General features: G+C 39.8%; 2 protein-coding genes across 2 annotated transcripts in view; both read right to left on the reverse strand.

Annotated features, from left to right (window-relative positions):
* Positions 1 to 185: 185 nt before the first annotated feature.
* neto2a (neuropilin (NRP) and tolloid (TLL)-like 2a) lies at positions 186 to 17,782 on the reverse strand. The gene is made up of 10 exons (XM_026293177.1): positions 17,376 to 17,782; positions 13,823 to 13,879; positions 13,522 to 13,665; positions 10,684 to 10,932; positions 10,110 to 10,157; positions 9,458 to 9,585; positions 7,165 to 7,393; positions 3,137 to 3,250; positions 2,658 to 2,788; positions 186 to 2,016 (listed from the first exon to the last, which is right to left on the reverse strand). The coding sequence occupies exons 1-10, from the start codon at positions 17,383 to 17,385 to the stop codon at positions 1,285 to 1,287; spliced, it is 1,842 nt and encodes a 613-aa protein (XP_026148962.1). The 5' UTR covers positions 17,386 to 17,782; the 3' UTR covers positions 186 to 1,284.
* A 1,286-nt stretch (positions 17,783 to 19,068) lies between these two features.
* Positions 19,069 to 24,127, reverse strand: part of itfg1 (integrin alpha FG-GAP repeat containing 1) — a 115,468-nt gene continuing 110,409 nt past the window's right edge. Inside the window, exon 18 of the mRNA XM_026293178.2 lies at positions 19,069 to 20,220. Within this exon, the coding sequence (XP_026148963.1) occupies positions 20,161 to 20,220 (60 nt within the window). The 3' untranslated portion in view covers positions 19,069 to 20,160. The remainder of the gene's footprint in view (positions 20,221 to 24,127) is intronic.

Genomic DNA, 24,127 nt, shown 5'->3' on the forward strand with positions numbered 1-24,127 from the left:
TATTTCATCCACACACATCAGAAAATAAATAATGCCTAAATAAGTTCTGCATGATAGTATATACCACTGGAATGCCAAACACCTTTGGATTTCTTTTCTATCTGCATGTGACAAACTCCAGCCATGGGTGCGGCTCTTTTCATAGTCATCTTCAGTTATAATAAACAGAAAAGGTCACACAGGGAGGTGAGTAAGCTGTCATTTAATTCAAGAGAATGAAATTATACAACCAGTGGTTAAAATCATAAACAAGTCCTATATAGGCTACATGTCTGTCTCTTTAGGGAAACAGGTTGTGCTTGTTTTACACACTCATGGGGAAATTGAGAAATTATATTTTCTCATGGTAAAGGTGGGGACTGGGAGTGACATGGTTTTTATTTTTGATTCAGTCCAGGCCTCACAACCAAATATTTTATATTCCATAAATGACTACTGCCTGAATGTCCATATGCTATAAAGCTCATAGAGCAGAAAGTCTTTTTTTTCCTCTACCAAAATAAGACAGTCTCTTCATGTGCTCTTCCTGAGGAGAGACTGAATAGATCATACCTTCTGTGTTTGTGTGTGAGGTAACCATGAAAATCACATAATTATTAATGTAACATCAACTCATTATCATTGTCATCATATTTCTGATCATCAACAGCAACTTCATCCTCATCATTAACACTTCATGTCATGGATAAGTCATCTTCATAAAATCATCTGAGCAACAGTTGAAAAGGATTAAAGAGTTAAAAGCCAAGCATCATCATGAGGCTGGATATATACTGGTTGTAACAGTACAGTACACTGACAAAAATAAAGACTCAAATAAATTATTAGAAGACGCACTATATATCATATATTTGTGCATGGCAGGTGAATAAATGTAAAAACCAGTCTGTCTTTTTCTCTCTCTCTGGGTCTGCATGCGAGAACATTCTCCTTTAAGTCTCTTATGGAAGGAAAGTGTTACATGAGTATGAGACCTTAGATAAGACAAGATGTCTTAGTATCCCAAAGAATAGAACGGTTTCCTAAGATGTTCTTCCTCTTCTGATACATCCTTTCTTGTCTCCCATTTTTCCCAAACCTCCACATGAGACTATGATGGGAGAAGATCCTTAAGTCTTACCCACAATACCATTATTACTGCTTGGAGAGAAATGGTAGAAGAGGAAACAAGAATGATCAATTTAGGATTATTGAGACTCTAGTACTTTCTCTTCTTCCTTTTCTTGTTGAGTGAAATGCAAGTGTGCTGCATTGCCTTTCTGCTTTTCTTTCTCCCTTTTCCATCTAGAAGTCCATGGATATGGAGCGCTGTTGTGGATCAACTATGGTGGTGCTGTTACGAGAACTGTTGCCGCGGACACTGAGGGTTCCGCAGGCTCCTGCCATCCCGCCACCGATGCCTCCAGCAATGCCACTAGGCCCTGCCATGCTCACTCCTCCTGCAATACCCATTCCTCCAGCCATCGCCACTCCTCCTGTTATTCCCACTGGCCCTGCAATCCCACCTCCTGCTATCCCTGATGCTCCTCCTATTGCTCCTCCACCTGTGGCTCCTCCTCCCACTCCTCCTCCACCACGGCTATAGATCTCACATGGGATTTCTTCTGTGACACGATCTTCAATGACCTGCTGGTCGCAGTCATGAGTCTGTGAGTGCTGTTTATAGCCATAGCAGCTCTTCTTGTAGCTGGCGGTGGAATTGAAAGTCTTCATGGGTGGTGGCTTGGAGAAGTCGTTGTGGTAAGACAGCTCCATGGAGCTCAGGGTGGTGCGGCTGTGTTTCATACTCCCACCACCAGTAGCCACTGAAGCTTGTGAGCCACAGTGGTGCTCATGGACACAGCGAGACATGGTGGAGGAGCGCCTCAGCTTCTGAAAGCTGTCCAGCTCCTCAGAGAGGTCGGCTAAATCTGAGGATATTTCCTTATCCCGCAGAGAGAAGAGCTCATAATGAGGTGGGTCGAAGACCTCTTGGAATCCGGCCTTATTGAAAACACCAGGACGGCGAGCTACAACCTGGAAAAGAAGAAGATCCATTCAGAATATTAAATTTTAGTAGTAAAAAGGCCACAAGTTTTCACACTGCTAAAGACAAAAACCAAATAACTCTTGTCTCAAGACTCTTGTCTTGTCTTACAACTGTGAAAAAACACAATACTTTTCTCAGCTTTCAGCTTCCAACGTGAAGTTTTTGCCAAGTTAGAAGTTTGTTTATTTAACATAAGTGATTTCAGTATTTCAATTTATTTTATCTGTTCCTAGTTCCTAGTTCCTGTTCCACCCACCTAATTTAATCCCACCCCCTACACCAGAAGAGGGCCAAGATTTGAAACTGAAAACATTTTTTATAGTTGAAAATGAATTAAAATTACATTTGAACTAAAAAAAAGTTTTTATATAATATTTTTTTGTTACTTTTTCTGGGATCAAGGTCAATATATTAGTTTTCAATTTCAAATGATTGTTTTTCAGATACAATTTTGCTTTACAGTTAGTTTTCTTTTTCAAATTAACCAAACATATGGCCTCGATTAGCCTCCACACATGGGCACCTATCTTGTTAATAATTGTACAGTTATCTTCAATTACATGTCTTGCCTTTCCAGCTTGCTCTGCTTTACCTCTGAACAAACGGTCAAACACAACAGACAAGTTACCTTTTTTCTTGGCTGCTTCATCTGGACCAAGATAGAGATGATAAGAAGAACCAGTACTATGCCGGATGAGACACCAATGACAGTGCCATGGGTTTTAGTGATCTGGTGAAAAAGCCCCCTAGATCGCTTCTCTGGAGAGAGAATGGATGAGGAGAAGAGAGGAGATGAGAAGAAAGAATGAGAAAAATAAACTATGTATAAAAAGCACAACAGATGACCAACTTTAGAAACTTGCTAAACACACTTCTAGTAACTGTAATATCTTCATTTAAGATGAGATGAACCTTTATGTGTCCCACAATGGGGAAACTCACAATATTACAACAGGAAAGGGTATGATACAAAATAAAAATAGCAGCAACAATAGAAAACTACAAAAAAGGTATTAACAATAAAAAAATATAAGAACAGAAATTAAATCTAACATTGCACTCTATATTACGTTACATTGCATTTGGAAATAAGAGACAAAAGATCACCTTTGCAGTGGTTTTCATCCCATGGGTAGACACAGTTCTGGACTCCATTGCACACCAGGGAGTTGTTTATACACATGTTGCTGTGGCAGAAGAATGTATTGGCTGAACATGGGGCTGCAGGCAAAAGACAAAACACAAAAAATGACACAAAAAAAATAACAACCGAAAAAGAGTTGTATAAAAGTGCTGAGTAAAAAATGACTACAGCGAAAAGGCCCAGAAGCTATTTTGAGGATAATAGCAATAAAACAATAACTACATTAAAAAAAAAAAACATTGCAGTAAAAATCTGTAGTGGTATGTAATAAAAAATATAATGTTCTATTATTTATTGAAATTAGGGATCTAATAGGGACAGCCCACACAAGGCCATACCTCATCATTTCCTGCAGACACTACATTCAGGGGGTGATAAAGGGGAGGATATGGCAGCTTCACTGAGCAGCAGCCTTTCTATCAAGGGGGACTGTGAGAGGGGGGCAGGAAGCTGGATGTGTGGATATTTGGAAGACTGGGAGCAGGAGGAGAGGTGGAATATGGAAAAGATGAGCAATTGGGGTTGGTAGAAAGGGCTTTGGGCCATCATGGGGTGCAGATGGTCAGGCAGGTGCCGTGAGACACACAACATTAAAGCGACTGTTAGCGTATGAAGGCTGAGATGGCAGAGACAGAGATGACTAGTAATTGATGCTGGCTGCTAGGCTCAGGAGATCGATGCACTGCCAGTAAGAAGGAAGAGCTGCAAGGCTGAGAGAAGATCCACATGCCTGAGTCTTGCTATAGACAATTTGGGGCAATTTTGGTGAAGTGGAAGTTAGTTGAAAAGCAGTGCGACTTATAGTGCTGTTTCTTTCTTCTGGAGCACATGAGGAATTTAAAATGTGCAACAGGCCAAGATCAAATTTTGTTCTTATGTTTCTGCTTTGACAGAAAAGAATCAAACACACCTCACAGATATAACATGTCAAAACTGAAGTATCATCTAAGCAGCCAGCTATGTTTACTAATTTGTTTATGATTTTATTTACCCAGAACTACTTCTAGAGAGGAATAGATATGTTTTTGTACAACTGGTGAGGTTTGATTCCCATTTCAAGTCCAACCATTTCTTACACTGTGAAGGAACGTTTCTATATTTAGTATACAGTATTCATTACAGCAGAGCAGTAGGGACATTTACTATGTTTTGAAGGTGCACTTTGTAGTGTCATTGTGATGTTTTAATTGGTGTAACTATATTAAATGCATTATGGAGTAAAATTAAAATTACGATTTCTGCATAAAGTAAAGTCGTGTATCATCCTTAGACCATCAAGGGAGATAAGGAAAACTCCATCCAAAATAAATAATAAAGAAACCTCAGAAGCAGCAATAGAGGAGGGATCCTTTTGCCACAATGAACAGACTCAAATCTACAAAGGTAAAATTATAATATGGAAAAATCAGAGTGACAACGTGAGGTAGCGAGATTACAGATTAGATTAGCATATATGAAGAACACAGATCTGGGAGGATTGTCAAGGAAGATCCATGTGTGAATGAGCTAAGCTACACAAAACCTCCTCTATACCATGAACATTGAGTTAAACCCCTTTTACTTTCCACCTGTGCTAAAACAAGCTGTGGTTCACTTCATCAACATCAACCCTGTTCTGAAGTCCTCCATGATGAGGGCTATAAGGCTCTACTTTCCTCTCCATGGAAGCTTCCTCTGCCTTGGGGCTAAATAACTTTGACAAGGGGATGTTTGTACAGTATGTGAGCATAAAAGTGTGTCCTCCCCATCTTTCCCCCAGCGAACTTGTGGATGGGAAATGTCCCCTGACACTGCGATCACTTCCAAACCAATTATACGTCCCCCGCCTTCAAAATGTAGTTTCTTAGTGTGTCAACAGCACTTCACCCTTTTACTTCCACCCTGTCACATACATAAGCACATAGCTCATGTCTGAATAAATGATATGCACTACATGTGTGTGTGGATGTGACCGTCTGTGTGTATTTAGGAAAATCTTAATATGTCTGGCTTACATGTCAGAGGGGGTTCTGCTGAAAGATTAGAGCACATTAAGGATGATGGAGTGCAAAGGCCAAAACTCATCTTGTTCTCTGAGTGACAACGATTAATGTTTCCCTCTGACCTCCAAGCAAACTCTGAGCCAGTGGCTGGTTCTGACCAAATAAAGTTTGGGAGTTGTTCAAGAGACTTCAGACTTCACCAAGACGAATAGTGTGATCAGAATTAATGAGGATCCAAATGGTCTTAAGGACTCTTGGAGTGAAAAAAAAAAAAACCTTACTGAATTTAAAAGGCCATTAAGTTCTGACTGCCATGGTTATGGGTTTGCTGATGAAAACAACATTAGTATTCACCTAGGGTTTGGGAGGAGGTAGGAGAATGTGGCAATTAATATCTCAGTCTATTCAGGCATTTAATGAAAATATTACAGTGTGTTAACAGAAAAACAGTTCCCTTCAGTGCAATTTCTGCTACTTTATGTGCAACCTAACTGCATCTGTTTTGTACATCCTTAACAGGACTGTTATAAGGCTAAGGTGAGGGAGGCAGTCAGCCTTAGGTGCCACAAAGTGGAGGGTGCCAAAGAGGACAATTAAATATTTTGTGATTAATTTCAGATGTCCAATCTACTCATGAACGTCTCTCCTGATGTCCAATGTACCCCATACACTGTTAAACAGAAAACATTCCTCACATGATACCAAACAGTTGACACTCAATAGGAAACTCTGGTGGAAGATCATGCTTGCTGTCCTATTACACGCTGGCTACCATTTTTGCAACCCTGCAGTTCATCTGTTCACGCTGCAAGAATTCACGTATGTCCAGATCACTTATGTTCTATGCAAATATTAAAATATGATCTGCAGTGGAATCAATCCAATTCAGAGTATGGATAATACTTCCTATGTGTGCAGGTTTGTCCTCAGTTTAAGTCATGTAGATGAATCAGTAGATTCAAAGAAGAAAAGCTTGTAAACAATAATCTACACCATGAATTGAAGTAATATTACTGATACCAGAGGCAGGATAATCCAGGCATTTTGATTAACTGGATTACTAAAAACCCAGATGTTTGCCCCTCAACTGACAGCTGGAAAGCTGGAAAAATCTGTGTAATTACAACAGTGAAGGTATGGCTTTGTGAGGAAGTGACACAATGAGCCAGAAAATATGTAAAAACAATGGTTACTTTCAATTTCATTTAAATAACAGCAGGAGCAGTGAACAATGTGAGCATGACATGACAGAGGGTTGAATAAAGTTAAATCTGAAATAACAAAGTATATCAGAATTATCATAATTGTCTTAAAATAATAAAACGAAAGGCCTCAACCCTCAGGGGGAAACATCTTGTTAAAGGCACCAAAATCTTCATGGCCCTTTTTCCTTGTCCTTCAAAAATGATGAAGCTTAATGGATAATTAATTCCAGTAGACACATTAACATCACTCAGCATTACTTTATGACAAAGTAGAGAAATCAATTCTTATTTGCATTACAGAAGTGATGTTTAACAAGCACAGCATCATGCTGTGTCTCGCATATACAAATGATTTGATGCTTTCAGTTATTTAAAAAACACTGGAGTAAATAATTGTTTTGCACAAGTCTATACCCTTAACAGTGTAATTAGTTTTCCTCACTGAAATGTCTGTTAATGACCAGTGATGCAGAGTGTGGGACCTCATTTATCAACTGTTTTTCTGTCTGTTTCTATGTGTGGGTGGATAATGTTATGGCTGGGAGGCTTTGGGTGTTACAGTAAGGTAATGACATATGGTGCTCTACAGATAGAGTTATATAATATAGTCATAAGAGGCAAAGTAAACAAGAGAGGAATTTTGTTTTTTCTGCAATAACATGGAATTGAATCTACCTCCACCAATGGATGCATTTGAAGGAATAATAAAGTGGAACTATAACATTTTTAACTGGGCTCTATTTAATTAATTTAGTTAATTTTGCTTCTTCATAACGTTACACTGTCAACAAGACTGGCACTCACGGTCAACAAAGGAAGTGAAAAGCATGCGGAACCGGCTCAGTCGGCTCTTCTCGTCAGCCCACATTCGCACGACCCCCACACCATTATCCAACATCACGTCATTGGCCACGGTGCTACAGAACTTGGCCTTGAGATTCTCGATGGCGCTGCTGCCATCGTACACTGCCACAAAGTTCTTCTTGCATTCATTAGAGTGTTCCATCTGGTAGTCCATGAAGCGCAAGTAGATCTGCAATGAGCAAGAGCAAGAGCACAAAATCAATGTGGTGGCAAATAAATCCCAACTCCATAGCAAACGTTATCTTCACAGCTGTCTAAACATAATCAGCATCTGGAGGTTTTATGAGCATGAACACAAAAAACATGCATTAAACCAGCAATGCAAATATAGCTAATGTTCATATATATATTGATTAGAATACTGTAGATTGGAATAGAAGATGGGACTAATAAATGTCTAATTGAAATATGGCCCCCAAATTTTCTTAACCTCTGAATATATTTTCATTATCATTAACTTCACACGTAGAAGGAAAATGCACAGGTTTAATGAAGAACATTGGTGATAAACCTGGACAGCACAATCTGGTGGACAAACTCAGCCACTGTAGGAAAACATAGATGTTACTACATCTTCCAACATGCACAATACAGCAAATTTAAACAGCTAAATGGAATTCAGCTGATTAGTTGTATTATTTATACCTGCATTAGGCTCACTGTAACACGCATAATATCTTCTGTTAAAAAATATTAAGAGGCTTTGGCTGTCACTCTCAACAAGCACTGTGCCAGCCACCTGTTAGGTTTCAACTAGTAATGTAATTACAAAATAAATGTCTTTTAAAATCCGTGGAACAAGCCCAATCATCACTGCTGACATGATACGATCTCAGCCACAGGGGGACAACAACTTCGGTGAAATTTCAGCACATTTTGCACACAGGCACCTTTAACTATGCAGCAGTTAAGTACCTGCTCTTATATTGCTGCTGACTGAGCTACTCTGTGCCTTCTGCTTCATTGAGCTAATATCTGTCTAGGTAACTCAGTGCTGCTGCTCAATTCTGATCCTCTTCACTGCTGCCTCACACAATACATATAGGACCAGTGAAATGACTCTGAGGGACTAATCTGTGTATGTGAGAGGTTAAGTAGTGCATGTGCAAGGAATTAATGTTTTATGTGTATGTATAAAATATTCATTTACATACAAATCACAGTACTGGGTGTGATAATAAATTAAGTAACTTGTGATTGTATGTGTACATCAGCCGTTTGATGCTGAAGTCGAGGCAAATGTATTTGTGTGTGTTTGTCAATAAATTGTGGTCAGTGAATAGCATAGGAGTGTGATGATGATTCATTTAGTCAGACAGGGACAGAGCAGCAATAAATCAAGACTAGCCTTGATTCATGGCTACGTTATGGTTGTAATTTCAATGGGATTTTGAATATCCACTCATAAATATCAGAACTTATGAGAACACATCACCATACTTTCTCTCTTGGCTTGAAAATGTACTTATGCATCTCCAGGGCTGTATTTTATACATAAAAACTGCCTGCATGGCTTTTGCACATACTGCCCCTCTGTGTACTGGCACTACCCACACCCATTATGCATTTGCATTACAATCACATTACTGACATGACCATTGAAGAATAAATGGAGAACAGACAATGCTATTATATGCATTCAAACTAAATATTTAAATGAGGAAAAACACTACAGGGTATAAGACATACGGTACATTTGCTTGGTTGCTTGTTTATTTATTTACTTTCTTTAGAATAAGCAAGTGAGAAAGTTATTTCACAAAGGCAGATGATTGAAGGCAATGTTTTGACCTGAAGGAGACAAATCCATTATGCCTGTTGATAATGGAATTCTACATTGAAACAAATAAACATCACGTTTGCAACTACAGCAACAGTACAAAAGAGAAACATGTAAAAATAATAGTGATATTCAGATAGAGAGCACTTTTGAGACGAAGCACTGGAGCGACTCTACTCAGAGTGTGTCTCAGGGGGACACGCTGAACAAAATGATGGCTCACAACCGTTTAGAAATTCAGAGCCGTTCCTACTCTTGTTTATATTCAGAGCATCATCTTACCTAAACTCTATTCGTAGTGCAAGTCTGCATGGTAAATTTCAGAATTACTTCACATCAGGTTTTTTAAAAAATTTTTCTGGTATGTTAAAATGACTTTAGTACCAAACGTGTTGAAGAATAGCACAGAAGCAGCACACGTCATCATTCCTGATGACTAATACTTGTACTGACCTTGGACTGAGGAGGAGCCCTGATAGTCCAGATGCAGTCCAGAGCATCACCAGGCTTCACACGTTCTTCTTCTTCTACTTGACTGGAGTGAATCATCCCATCCCATCCGCTGATTTCAAACTGACAGTCTGCAGAGGGGCAGAGCAGTACAGGTGAAAAGAAAAACAATGGGAGAGAGACACATAAAAGACAGGGCAGCTGAGAAAGGAGTAACATGAAAGTACATGAGAGAAGCAAGGAAAAAAACAGATGAGAAAGAGAGAGTGAGCAGATGGAGCAGAAGAGGGAAAAGGGTAGGATCTGCAGAGAATCATGCTAGACAGAGGGACAGATGAAAGCTTTTATTTAAAGAAGTAAAGGATTTAAGATGGAACTGAAGTGAGCATGGCAGATTAGGACAAAGGCCAGTAAGAAGACAGAACAAAGACAGGAAGACAGAAGGGAAGAACTAGATAAAAGAAGTTTGTGTCCTTTTTATGTTTAAATTAGTGAATGTGTGTGTATGTACATCCTTTCACTTTGCATACAGTCATGTGCTTGTTGAAGTACATTTGGTGTTTGGCATTCATGTCAGAGGCAGAGATGGTAAGCTCCTCAGAAGAGCTCTTCAAAAAGAATTGAACGGAAACCGGCAAAATATAGAAGCGCTTACCTGGGATGGGGTTTAGCAGTCCACCCACGTGCAGATGGAAATCAGGGTCTGAAATGATAAGATTTGGGAGGCACGTTACTTTCAATCCACACAGCAGAAATAGGTAAGCAGAAAACACGAGATAAGAGCCCATTAAGGCAGGCCAGATAAAGCATAAAGGGGTCTGTTTGAAGCTAATATCTGCTGCATGATGGGAGATGCTGTTTCTAGGCATATTGGGTTCAGATTCAGGAGCTCCAAAGTTGAACACGGATCTGCTGCAGAGCAGGAACACAGAGGGAAGGAATCCTGTGGTGTTTGGAAAATTGAGGACCCCATGAGTGATCTGTGGGTGTCATCTTTTACTGGTAATAAAAACAAGATGGGTAATGCAGAACATTTGTTAGTGAAGAATGGTATCTTTTTTTTATCACATTGAGATCTGCCTCCTATTTATGTTTGTATTGATGTTGTAAAAGCAATTTAACCAAATCCAGTTCACATCTAATTCAAAACCTTTGATGTGTACAGAATCAGCTTAAAGAGTCTGATTGCAGATTTACATCAACTCCAGACAGACAGTGTGTGCCCCTGCCTGCAATGAAGGTGTACTTGATGCGAAAGCCAAGGCCTTCCAGCTCCTCATCGCTGGTGAACTTGATCCACATGAAACGCCCCGTGGATGTGACCAGGCCAGGGTTCTTTCCACCACAGAAGCGATCAATAAGTGGTGAGAACCCAAATGGGCCATCACGGATTTCGATGTGATCGAAGCGGCACTCGAATGAGGGCTCGATGTAGTAGTTCTTATCAAAAGCCAGCTGAATCCTTTGCCTAGGGAGAGCTAAGGTGAATAACAGAGAAGGGAGACAGGAATCAAAGGAGAGAGGTGCATGAATGGTACACAATTTTATCTGGCATTAGTGGGACAAAGAAAAATCTTGACATAACTCCAAAGTGTAAATTCAACGTACAGTCAAATTGAGTTCATCTGGATGCTGAAGCTTTTAGAAGTTGGCTCAGACCTAGTGCAGAGTACTATCCACAGCATAGGCAACTAAAGCCCTACTGAGACATGCAACATGGACATCTGTCACTATCTATTTATTGTTTATTCATTGAGACATGACAGCACATTTACAGAAAATGTGACTGAGCAACATTTGGCACCTGGTGCATGAGAGGGAACAGCGTCACTGTTGAAAACAGCACTGTGTTAACAAGTATTAACATGACAAAAGACAAGTTTTCCTTGTCTCAGGGGCTGCATTGCTGATTAAACATTTATAGCTATATAAACCATGATTAATGACCAATGTGAGCACAAGCGTTGCTTGTTCCTTCACACCAATATTTACTGTTGCACTTTTGAATCTGAGGCTCCAATTCAACAACACATCCATGAGTGTAAGGACACACTAACCCAATGATTTACCCGCTTACCCTTAACTTTCAAAGCAATATCATGTCTTGATACTATCCCAAAAGAAACAATTATTAAAATATGTGTTTAACCTAATTACTTCTCCCTGGTGTTGCTTTTGCATTGGTGTGTGCTTTCCAATTGTGGTACAAAGCATTATAATCACATTTCTGCATCCAATGTATAACTGTGCATGCACAAAACAATAAACAGACAGAACACAATAAATCTAAACACTCACTATAATGTTCTTTTAAACATAAAAACAAAGATGCATATTAAATTATTAAAGCATGTACCTCACACATATACACTGCCTGTCAAAAGTCTGGACGCACTTTAGCATTGAAGTAAATAAGTAAATGTGCCCAAACTTTTGACTGGTACTGTATATATGTACAGAGATATGCCATCACACAAACACACGGTCTGACATGTTAACACTGTTGTCTGAGTCAGTGAATCAGAGACACAGCAACCACAGCACAAACTGGAGCTCACAGGTTCATCTGTCATGCAAATCCAAACTTGGTGAATATTCTATATGGTCAGAGCATTTTATTAACATTACACAACACAGGTTGAGGAAGCATTTAACAAGGCCAATTCAGGTGTGCCTTAGTAGATGAATCACACTAAATCGAGATGCTGTGGATGCAGGCTGCAGGGTGAGGGTGGGGTGCTGTTCTGAATCATCTCAGGCATGGAAAAGTCAGGCATGCACCATTAGAGATAAAAGGGTGAGGTCAAGGGTGGTACATTATGGTATGGTGTAGTCTGGAAGTGAAGTAAAGTAACACAGATTAATGGAACTGTGCCTCTATTCTTGTGTATGAATTTCAGCACAAGTGTTCACTCTTTCTGCTTGAACAAGTAGCTTGTACGCCTGCACTTCCTGCTACCTGTTTTCATTCCCTGGTGTGTTGGGTCTTATTCTCTCCTTAAATTCCTATCTGTCTCTCTCACACATGCAAACAGACACACAGATGACACAGCTTGATATAGGAAGAGCAGAAAGTATAATCACTCGATCTATTGAGCTGATGAACTGGGGGACATGACACAATCAATGAGCCTTACTAACCACAAATTATGATTACAAGTCTATCTGATGAGCACTTAACGTGAAACGTGAGCATCTCTCTGTCTCTATCAGACAGAAAAGGCTCAGTAGTGGAGCTCGGATATGAATATGACTCAGGCCATTCAGGACCAAACAACAGCAAATAATAGGTTCAAGCTGTCACTTTCCAGACCCACTGTGATATACTGCTGCACACACCAGTAGGCTGCCTGCGATGGAGTCGAGGCGCAGTCATCAACAAATAGGTTTGGGCTTGCTTTGTCCACAGGGGGAGCCCTTGAACCATGTGTAAAATATATTTCCCACCATGGCAGGAAAAGTACCAAGCAGATATCTCATCTGCAAGGAACAGCTAATCAATTCAGTATAAAAACACATCACCAATATCCCAGACCACAGCTCCTGTGGCTGCAATGATATTTTCCATCATGTTTCCTGTGCAGCGATCCACCAAATTACTGATTGATGTGATTATTTCTGGTAAACATTGAAGTGTTGGCAAGAACCCTTGCATGCCGGTGATGTGCCGCTAAAGCTCCGTTGTGTAGCAGATGTTGATGTTTTTAATGTTCCATTCAATAGAAGGTCTCCTAGCAGACCCTGCTAATAGAGATGAATACAGCATCACTCTGATTAGGCCAGAAGTCAGGGGCTACACACAACGCGCCACTCTCCATCATTATCAAAGGGCCTCTGTATATCTGTGCAGTGAAACAAACTCAGGATGGCTCATTCGGAAAATGTCAGGCTGATTGCCCGCCAGCAAAGGAAAAGAAAATCAGATAAGGGCAAGGTTATATAAAACAATGTCAGTCAGACTAATGACATTCACTGAAAGAGGCAATGTGCTCAGAGGCAGGAAACCATGTCAGCTGTTCTGGTTACTAAGCTTAAGATGAAGTGTTCAGATGGAAAAAAGGCTTTACCTTCCAGGATGTAAACACACTCCTTGTTGGGTGGGTAGGTCATGGGGTAGTTTGGGGATGTGAATACCCCGCCATTGATGTTGCGGACCCAGGTCCCACAGTCATTTTGGTTGGGGCTCTGGCCGCCATGATCGCTCTGGGAATCTGAAGGCAGATGGGTTAGTGAGTCAGGGGATCAATGGTGGAATAACTGGTAGAAAGCGCAGAAGGGCGGTTGGAATGAGGAAAGGAAAAAGTAGTCAGGGAATACAGAAGAAGGAAAGGCAGGACAGAATTAAGAAACAGTTGAGCTCTAGCTTACCTTTTGTTCTCTGTGCCAGAGTGAACCCCTCTTTTATTAGAAAGAAGAGTATCCACGCTGTAAAAAAAAGACATTACACCTTAGTCCCAGGACCGGTGACATATTGCTGCATTTATAGCTTCATTCAACAAAAAAATAAATAAATAATAAAAATGGAAATCACTAAACATCCACAGAAACCATATGTGTGATCAGCTGTAATGAATTCATCTGACCTTAATGAATAGTGACTAAGATACAGATCAATAGCATTTCTAAGGAAACTCCCGACTGAATTAAGTGAACAAAATGAGCTGTGAGGGAAGATATGTAGGAACCAGTGTAGGCATGACTTAATAATATTGGTGTATGTTCATGACATAATCATATGAGTGTCAATATAAAGCTTTTCTGTAAGGACAATGCTGGAAAAATATTGTAGGGCCATTCAGCGGTGAATCATCCTGTAAATGATAGAGTTACAAAGCTGAAAGAGACACAATGTGAGAAAAAAATTGTTGCTGTTGCTGAAGTTAACATTTTAACTTTAAGCTCACTGAGGCAGATTGATACATGTATTATATAATTCAATTAAATCAAATTAATTATTAATGCAACCAGTGATATGCAGCATTCCACTACCCAAGTTAATTAGGTAAATTCAACCCTCAAGACAGCATTATCTTTTTAATGAGGCGCAACATTTAGGAATTGTTATCAGTTTATTTGTGGAGTTTTGTGGTTCAGTACTTGTCTTACTAAATATTTGAATATTTGTTATTGATTAATCAGCTTATTATTTCGCAAATCAACAGAACAATCAGTGCTTTACAGGATATTGGTAAGTAGTAAAAATACATTTGTATCTCTTAAAACTTCTACAAATGGATTTTTGCTGTCTGACAAAGAAGTGGCTTAGAGTAACTTTATTAACTTGCCCAGTGGCAGTGGTCAAACACTTTGAGGAGAGTCCAATTTCATAATTGCTGTAAAATGATACATGTGTAATAGTCTCTACAGAGACACTTGCAGTAGAAATAGTAGGTTAGTGACAGCTGATTACAACCTGTAGCACTGGGATGAGTACACGCACAAATAGTACTACTACGATTAGTAGATATGGCAGGATTATTGGACGTGGAGATAAAATTAAATGTAGTACAACAGCAGCAGTACAAGTGGAATTGACTACACTAAGAACGGTAAAAGCAGTAGTAACAGGAGCAAAAAGTAGTAGTCCATTATATAGTTTCAAACCATTAACTCTCATCCCAGCCATGAAACTCTAACATACTAATCTGCAGCCTCTAGGCACCAGAAACATAAAGCATTAGCAGGAAAAACAGGATTACAGACTCCAAGGCTTATAGCACCGATGAGAAGAACAGACATTTGGCCAGTGCATGGCCACAGACAATAGGTGAAATATGTTGCATTACAATGATATCTGCACTGAGGGCGAGCATGTTACAGCTTCTGACACTGCCTTGCTCTGATAAGCCACTGTAGACCTGAGCCCCACTGAGTTCATAATAGGTTGGCCTGCTCACATTGAATTAGAGCGCGAGCGTGAGCCTGGCACATTGCATAATGGCACCCAGAATGGAAGGGTGGAAGTCAGCAAGAGAGGGGCAGAGAGACAGAGACAGAGGAAAGAGAGACAGGCAGAGAAGAAGAAGAATGCATGGTTAACATGGTTAACACAAGCGCACCAATGAGCTTGTATGTTTCGAGTGACTGCTTTTGAAATGCACACACACACTTCCCTCAGGCTTCAGGATCTTCATTACATCTATCTCCATTATCTTGCAGTGAAGTATAATAGGTGGGAGTATGAGCCAGCACAGGCATATTTAGAGAAAAGACCACCCAAACTAAGAGAATGATGCCGTAAGCCACTCACTAAACCCTGTGCTGCTACTGAACAAAACCATTTTATACAAAATGGCTTTTGGCTGGAAATGTTAGAAAAAATAATGCAAGATACACTGATTTTAGAAAACCACTTAACTGTGTATAAAAACTGGTGACGATGTCAACCAATAGCTGTCATATTTTACTAAACATAAGGACAGTCGACATATTCCTAAGAGAATATTTCAGCTGGACAAAGTTTTATCATTTCATTTTTAAATCACTTCTCAATTCACTTCGCAAGGAGGTGAAGGACGCAATCAGCTTCCTCCTCATGAACCTGCCCACACACATACAAATCTAGAAAATAAAGTACCACACATACCACAGGTAAGTCACTAACAAAGCTTCAGCATCATAGTCAGCGTGAGGGTATTGTTCACAGTTAAAACTGGGAGTGGCGCTATTGTGGTACAGGCCTAAGGTGGACAACACCTGTGGTCACTTAAGAGCCAATTAGGCACCGTTGTCATTGCGCTCACCGGCCCGTCTACGCCGCCTGCGGACACCCAGCGCACAGACATTCACCTGTTTACGCACAGAGCGACCCTCCGTGAACTGCTCACGCAAAAACATCGTGCGAGCTTCAGCGAACGCACCAAGGGGCGTAGCAGCTGTCTGCTATGGCGCGTGCCTCAGGTGCTGATAACGCGAGACAGAGGCTGGAGCGCGAGCGGCAGAGGCGGCACACGCACATACAGGCGATCGCCTGCGCAGGACAGCGGTCATCAGTGTCTCGCTCTGCACTTAGAGAGCTTCTTCCTCCCGTCAGCAAGAGAGATGGCTCATTGTGCGAGCCCGGCTGTGAGTAGGTAGTGTCTAAAAAAATAACTGAAATGAATATTTAAAGGGAAAATGGCACCACAGCCCCAAGACGCGCGGCGCTTTGTGCCCACACATCTGGGGACAAATTACTTGTGACAGACAATACGTTTTTACGAGCGCCTGTGCTCCCTGGTGGTTTTTATCGCTCCTCTATAGATTTCAATAGTATTTGACCTTTGCTGCCCATAATAATCATGAATCACAATCAGATTACACTCAATTTAGGCTGGTGTGGACCGAGGCGCAAACTCGCTGCCTGCGGGAAAAACCTTTGTACATGCGCTCAGAATATAAGAGCATCACAGTCAAATAAGTCTGTAGCAGCCTATTACTGTAACGCGTTAGGTGCCATTTTTTGGCACCTGGGCTAATTTATTGGTTATTATTATTAGCATTCCTATTATTGCTCAATCTTAGCAAAATGGAGCAGACTAACAGCTGCTTTTAACCCAGTGGTTGATGGTGATGCCAATTAAATCAGGTGGATTTGTCACAGTCACAAGAAAAGGAAGTTTTAAGGCTAAAGACAAACAGGAGAAGCAGAAAGATCTGACACAAAGCAGGATAATAATAAAAAAACAACACTTATTTAGCTCTAAGTTCCCTTAGGTTCAGTTTAAGATAATACATTCAAAGATAACGAGGACTTGGTTGTTAAACCTCCATAGTGACTATTCTATTATTTGGAATATGTTTGAACTGTAAATAAAACAGCGTCCGCTCAAAGAGAAAAGGTAAATACATTTGATCCAAACAAACAATTGTTTCTGCCCAAGGCACCGAACCTTGACGCGCACCGCGGCTGCTCTGGAGGCTCGTCGCCTGTACAACCCACCTCCGTGCATTTCCTCTCACGGTGTGATTCCAGCCCAAGAACACCTTTCTAAAACCGCCCTCCTGTTCTGTCCATTTTAGGGCTCCACTGGGCTCTTCAGCAAATCCAACTTTTCTCCGACAGCAGTAGATCCATTACACAGAGCGGCAGCTGCGCTCTTCTGTCAGCTGCGTGCGGCTGGGAGATGAACGCTGCCGCAAGCCTTTCAGCCAGGCATCATCAGTGTAAATACAGTTTCCAGTGGGACCACAGTGGGCATGAGCTGTGGAGATGAACTGACTGAGGCGCGCTTGAGGAGGTAGGTATCCAAAAGCCGCAGACGGAGTCGGAGGAAGGGGAGAGGGAAGAGGACAGTCCGCGCCTGTCTGCTCTCCGTCCGCGTCTGAACTAAGAAACACTCCTAAACGAGGCTCATTTAAGCCGCGGACACCGCTTACATCAATGAGTGGCTTGTTATGAGCATGGTCAAAGTAGAGACAAGGAAGAAATCAGTTTTCCGGCCAACTCTTTCAAAATAAAACCGTGCTGACTTGTTTAGAATGACGAATTTTTTTGTTGTTGTTTTATTACAGGCTAAGTAGGCTATTTGGGGATTTATTATCTATACTGAGATAATAATTCATATTCAGCCTATATGAATTGTCAGTATTGCTGAGGAAGCATTAAAATGCTGTAAATAAAGAGGTGGGCGTTATGGTTAGTTCTGATTTTATTTAGGTCTACAATAAATATTATTATTTGGATCATAAAGTGCAGTGCAGCTTGGTTTTCACTGCTAATGAAACTCACCTATGTTAAGTTTACAGTTAATGGAGATTCAGTTGTTTTCTAAATAAACTACCACAAAGGTAGGTAAAGGTAAGTAAAACAAGCTGATCCATCAGTAGACCATGTATTCCCCAAATCAAAATGTCTAAGGTAATGCATATATTTTGACATTCAACTAAACATCAATTCATTTTTATCAATGCCTAATATGCAACATTAGGATCTGGGATTTGTAAGTTTGGTTTGGAGGAATCAATAACAAATTCTCAAAAGATAAACCTTTGTTCTGACTGTGGGGTGTGGTGGTAAAACCCGTGTGCTCCTCCAGTTGTTTCTTTGCATGCTTTTATTTTTACAGCTAAACCGTCATGTTTCTGGATCTGTTCTGACCTTCTCTGTGTGACTTTACACAGCTTGTAGTGCACCATGTCCTCTGTGCTTCAAGTCCCCATCTCTCTCTCTCTGTCTCCCTCCAAGCAAACACACAGACACACAGCTATTGACTATCAGCGCTGTACATTAGTGCTTTGCGTCAGTTGTAATCAGCTTTAAGGCTACAAGGCTTTAGACCAACTACTCACATTTGCCATTCAGGGAGAGTTTACTCTCTCCATGCATTATTTATCAGGGTGGCTCCTGAAGTGGGGTGCTGGGCCCAGGGGGCTGCTTGAAGGGGCCTCCAGGGGTCCTCGGGAAAATTAAAGGCAGTTTAATTTCACTGCTGCGTCGCTCACTACAAATTTAGATAACAGGAGCATAAAAGACAATTAGTTTGGGTGTAAATTTCCTTTTATCATCCCAGCTAGAAACTAAACAAAAGATGCTCTTAAATTGAATTTAGAAGTAGAAATAACCTAATCTATCTATTTGATGAGCAGCTTTAAGGAAAGTGCAACACAAACAAGACATGAAGTGTAAGAATCTATAAAGAACCAGTCCAGAGCTGATTCAGACACAAGAAATGTTTATTTTCAACCTGAACATTCATTTGCAAATCAAATCCACAAAACAAAATAAATTACATACATCTGTAATTAATCAGTACTTAAAAAAGTGCAAATGACTGAAAAGCATGAGCTTCCTTGTAAAATAAGTATCAGAACACACCAGAGTGCTTCACCCAGTGAACATTAAAAAACGGAAAATAAAACAAAATCTCAGAACAAGCTGGAGTAAACTGTGATTTTCAGGAATAACAGTGTTTAGACTATTTGATGAGCCTTGATGCAGTAGCATTGCATAGCGTAGCATTTTGCAGGATGCAACACAGAAACTCTTTTTTTTTTTTGGCACTCCCATCATGCACTGTGATATGATCAAGGGAGAAAAAGACGAATTTGCACTCAACAAACCTGAACGCCATTCATCATGGTTGGTGAGGCTGGTAGCAGAAAAATGCTCCACAGAATCATTGCATGTGTCCATTTTTGTTCATTTTGCACCAGCTGCGACTGCAGTTGCAAGACTGAGATCGATATCACAGAATTCAATTCAGTTTAATTTAACAGGTAATAAAATGTGAAGATTTTTTCCATATCTCTGTGAAATGAAAACGAGTTGAATCAACTAGACAAAGACAGTAGACAGTAACACACACATGGATTTCAAGTAACATTACACATTTTAACACTTGCTGCCAAAGGCGCTTCCCTTCCAGTCAATATTGGATTAACCTGTTTGGCATTTCAACAAAAATCTGTCTTATTTTGGTAAAATACTCAATAATAACACCATGGATGATCATGCTGCTGATCCACAGACGTCTCTGCTTTACACTAGTGAGTGATCTCCATTAGGATTTCTCTCTGTTTCCCCATGGACTTGTTTCAGGAATAAATGAGTAAAATGGAACATAAATATTTCACAACTGACTTGACTGAAAAATACCAAAAAGGAAACATTTTGGGGCAAATGAGGATCTATTTATGGGCCTTTGAAATGGGAGTGTATGTGTGTGTGAAGGAGCAAGCAGAGGAGGACAGGAGGCATTGGTCTTTAATGATGCTGTTCGCTTCTTTCACATGGCATCAAAATGGAATCGGTGGGCTTCCTGCCTCTTCTCTCGGTCATCTGCTTTCTAAACAATACAGAGAAAACATACACAGTCAAGGTTTTTTGGTCTATGGAGCACAATCAGTCACATAATCTTCTGTTCTGCAGTGATGAATGTGGAGGGCTTATCATTATTGCGTAGATTTTTTAGTACTATTAGATATGTGTGTGTATACAGTGTTAATCATCAAAAACATAACATTTTATTACAAGCTGAGAATGAGACTACAACCAAATCAAACCAAAACAAACAAACTCTTCTGCAGTTTTTATCAAAAAATAATAACTACACAATAGATAAAATATTAACCTCAAAGCATTGTGAAAAGCATTTGACACACAAAATACTTCTTCTCCAGAAGCTAATTTAACTGGCTAATTTAGTTCACCCTGAATAAGTAACATCTTGAATTTTGGTAACATTTTCGCTAATGTCTTGCAAGTAATGTTAGCTAATCTTCTTGGAGTAATGGATTAAATTAACCCACAGTCCCAGTGAAAATTAAACAAGAAGTGGCAACAAACAGGCTGGAAAAATAATGAAAACCTGCAGTGAAGCAGGCTGACCTTTACTAAAAGGTGACTTAACATTTAAGGATTATTATCAAGGTCTGTCGACGAAATGAAAATATTATCAGTTGGCTTTTTTTAGTTTAAGCATTAGTAGGAGCAAGTGCAAAAGTAATACTGGTTGTTAACTATCAAAACCCTCTTTCATTGCATGAGGGGTTATTTGAACTATTTGGCATTTCCAGAGCAGATCAGATTGACAGGGACATGGTGCTTTTTCTGCAAACATCCACATCTGTAACCATGGGAACTATATATATACAGATGGTGACAACTACAGTCTTGGAGTATTTAGAAGTAAAAATGCAAAATGAAAAATGAAACTGAGACTCGACTTCACTAAAAAATTTAAATAATGGTAATTAGATGACTCAAATGTGAATGAAAGGTAAATAACTGTGTTCTGTTTATATAAGCAGTCATAGCGTTGAAACCAGGAGGACAGGCTTATTGTAAAATTCACTGATTAAACATGGCCCCGTTGCTTAATTAAATGGACTCATTAGTAGATAGTGTATGGTGCATTTAGCTCCCCTTTGTGCAACAACAACAATTGCAAATTAATTGGTTAAAATGGAAAAGCCATAGGGGAAAGAAAGAAGCAAAACATAAAATATAGTGAACTTTGTAGCGTAATTATCAAATTTGCCGAGCATCCACAAGAGGACAAATGTAGAAGTGTTCAATTAGACTTCTGGTAGGGAAGTTAACCTTTTAATATTTAATTACAGTGCCACAGGTAGAACAAAGTTACCTCCATTATCTATCATCTTGACAAATCCTTTATCTCATTCAATCTCTGGAGAAATCGCGAATACAGACATACAAGGAAAATACTGTAATTTTAAATGAATACAAACACACACACCCCCCACACACATACACACACACCTACACCTACACCTACACAGACACACTATCTATCCTGATGTAAATGTGAACAGGGCTTAGAAAGAAAAACGTGTGTATTTAGCAGCATTTTTAACAGTTTATTCTCATCATTTGGGAGTTGTATGATCTGAGCTGAGAACAAGATGATAGACATGCAGCCTAGACCACTTCATTCCCACAACACCTCCTCCCTGAAGGCCCATTTCACGTCAAATGCTTCTAATATTTCTGGTGCACTGAGGAAAACATTTAGGAAAAAGAAGCAATTTTTAAAATTTTTTCTGTTTATTTCTTTGACAACTGACAACGTCCTCATAGACAGAATGCGCTTCATGAACCGAAGACCATTTTGTAATTTCAGAAAGTACAGATTGTGTACGTTCCCACAGTGCATCAGTGGGAATGATGTGCAGTTTTTATTGAAAAGAAGACGTTGGCTGTGGGTGCTGTGTGAACATTTGGAGCTAAAGCATAAACACTACAAGTCATACACCACTTGAACTAAGGAGTTCAAGTCGAATAATTGCAGTTCAACACAACTTCTATTTTAACTGTCTACCACTAATTTCTCAAACACTTGAAAGGTGGCAGTAAAAAAATTGCAGTTTCTAGTTTTCATAAAAATCTAACCAAGTACACTAACTCTATCTCAGTTTTCACTCACTGAGCTTTTAAGTGGGTAAGAAATTCTCTTGATTGACTTACTGACTGGTCACACGTGTCACTATTGGTGAGAACAACTGAGGTTGACTGAGTAGAAATATGATTTGCTTTAACTGTTAGGTTTATTAAGTATTTTGTTTCCAAGGACAACGCTTCTTCCAATAACCTTTGTCCTCATGGTTGCAGTACTAAAAATGAGGTGAAGGTTTTGGAACCATCAAAAAAAAAAAAAAAAACATTTCATATGGGAATCAAACACTGGTCTCCTGTGGGAAAGACCAGTGAGACATCCATCCATCACACCATCCTCCTAATATGTCCCTCTATACACTGCATCACCTAGCTTCCTCCTTTGCTCATCATTATTACAGCTGCTAGAGGTCACCTAACAACAACACTGCAGTTACTGCTGGTTGTAATAACCTGCTGGCACAAACAATATGTGGACTCAGTTTTTTTACAGTAGGACACTCTTAAAGCATGTCATCCTACTTTTTTAGAGGTAAAAAACATTTCTTCTAAAATATTTGTCTAAATGTTCCAGTAAAGAATTTCGTGTTTGTACAAAGACTGAACTAAACTGAAAATGACTGAACCCAAACCTTTCTTCTGTCCTCTTTAAAGGACAGCCAGTCCTTCCCTGATGTTGACTAATATGCTGCACAGAGAAGATGGACAGCAACACATTTACTGCATTTTAAAAAAATCCTGTCAGGTTTGTAATAAAGCCTTCATTTATCTTCCAAGATGCCACTGCCTTATAACGATTGATGTTGTTTGTATTTTTTTATGGCAACATGTTTTTGAGGAGCAGGTGGATTGATGTGACGTTTTTTCCTTTGGATAACTGATTCACTGAGCTGTACTGTCGTTGAAGGCTGGTGTAATTGACTATCCAGAGGATTCCACCAAAATTGTCATCCTGAGGTTTGATTCATCATTAAGGCACAGATCATTGATTTGTGTCTATTTAAATGTTTTAATGATGTACTGGTGTGTGTGTATCTGAAACCAGGTGGAAAGCTACAGTGAGGCACACTGTAGTCTCACTGGGTTCTCATATTAACTAATTAAGTTGGGCCTGCATGTCCTGCATGAAGATGATGCATCTCAGGTGAGGAGATTGATTACATTCTGCTTCATTTAATATTTTTTCCATCTGTTTTAAATACTCTGCCCATTTCCTCTCAACTCTGAGATATATGGACATTTCTGTTTAATATCCATCATTACATCAGCCAATATTTTATTGCTCATAAGTTCACAGGCGCTGTGTAAAAGCCCTTTTAGCTTGTTAAGCAGCAAGCAAAAAGGGCGCATGGACATGTCTTTGTCCATGTGCTTTTGCCCTCTACCTGACTTTGTTATTAGAAGAGCAAATACCAGAGGCGGCTGCTCAAACAGAGAGAAATGCCAAATGTCAATCATTGGGCTTGCCCTGACCTTATTGGATGGTCTGTTGTAAAAGAGGTGAGAGAAGATGAGATATGAGGGGGATGTCACCCTCAATCTTAATTCCCTGGATGGTGCAGGAGTTTACACCACATTAGCCTGTTGGTCCAGATATGTGTCTTTTAGTTATTAAGGGCAGCTGAATACTCCAAATGAAATCAAATGCATTGTGTTTTCAAAAGCTGTCAGTCTAAACACAGTACTTTACAACAGCTGTGGCACACTTTTACACAGACTGCTGTAAGACCGTCTTAAATTAGTTCAGATTTTTTAAATGATTATCTTTGGCCGCATATAAAAATTATGAAGTTGTAAACATCAATATAAAATGGGAAGAGATATTTCAGGTGTCCCCG

The sequence above is a fragment of the Mastacembelus armatus genome, chromosome 3 (genome assembly GCF_900324485.2).
Source record: "Mastacembelus armatus chromosome 3, fMasArm1.2, whole genome shotgun sequence".
Classification (NCBI taxonomy): Eukaryota; Metazoa; Chordata; class Actinopteri; order Synbranchiformes; family Mastacembelidae; genus Mastacembelus; species Mastacembelus armatus.

What these genes read in the sequence shown, in the direction of transcription:
- neto2a (XM_026293177.1), bottom strand. An exon ending in ACTGCTAAACCCCATCCCAG is followed by an intron (nt 9,586 to 10,109) that starts GTAAGCGCTTCT and finishes GCCCCTCTGCAG; the next exon opens with ACTGTCAGTTTGAAATCAGC. An exon ending in TTTCACTTCCTTTGTTGACC is followed by an intron (nt 3,251 to 7,164) that starts GTGAGTGCCAGT and finishes TTTTGCCTGCAG; the next exon opens with CCCCATGTTCAGCCAATACA.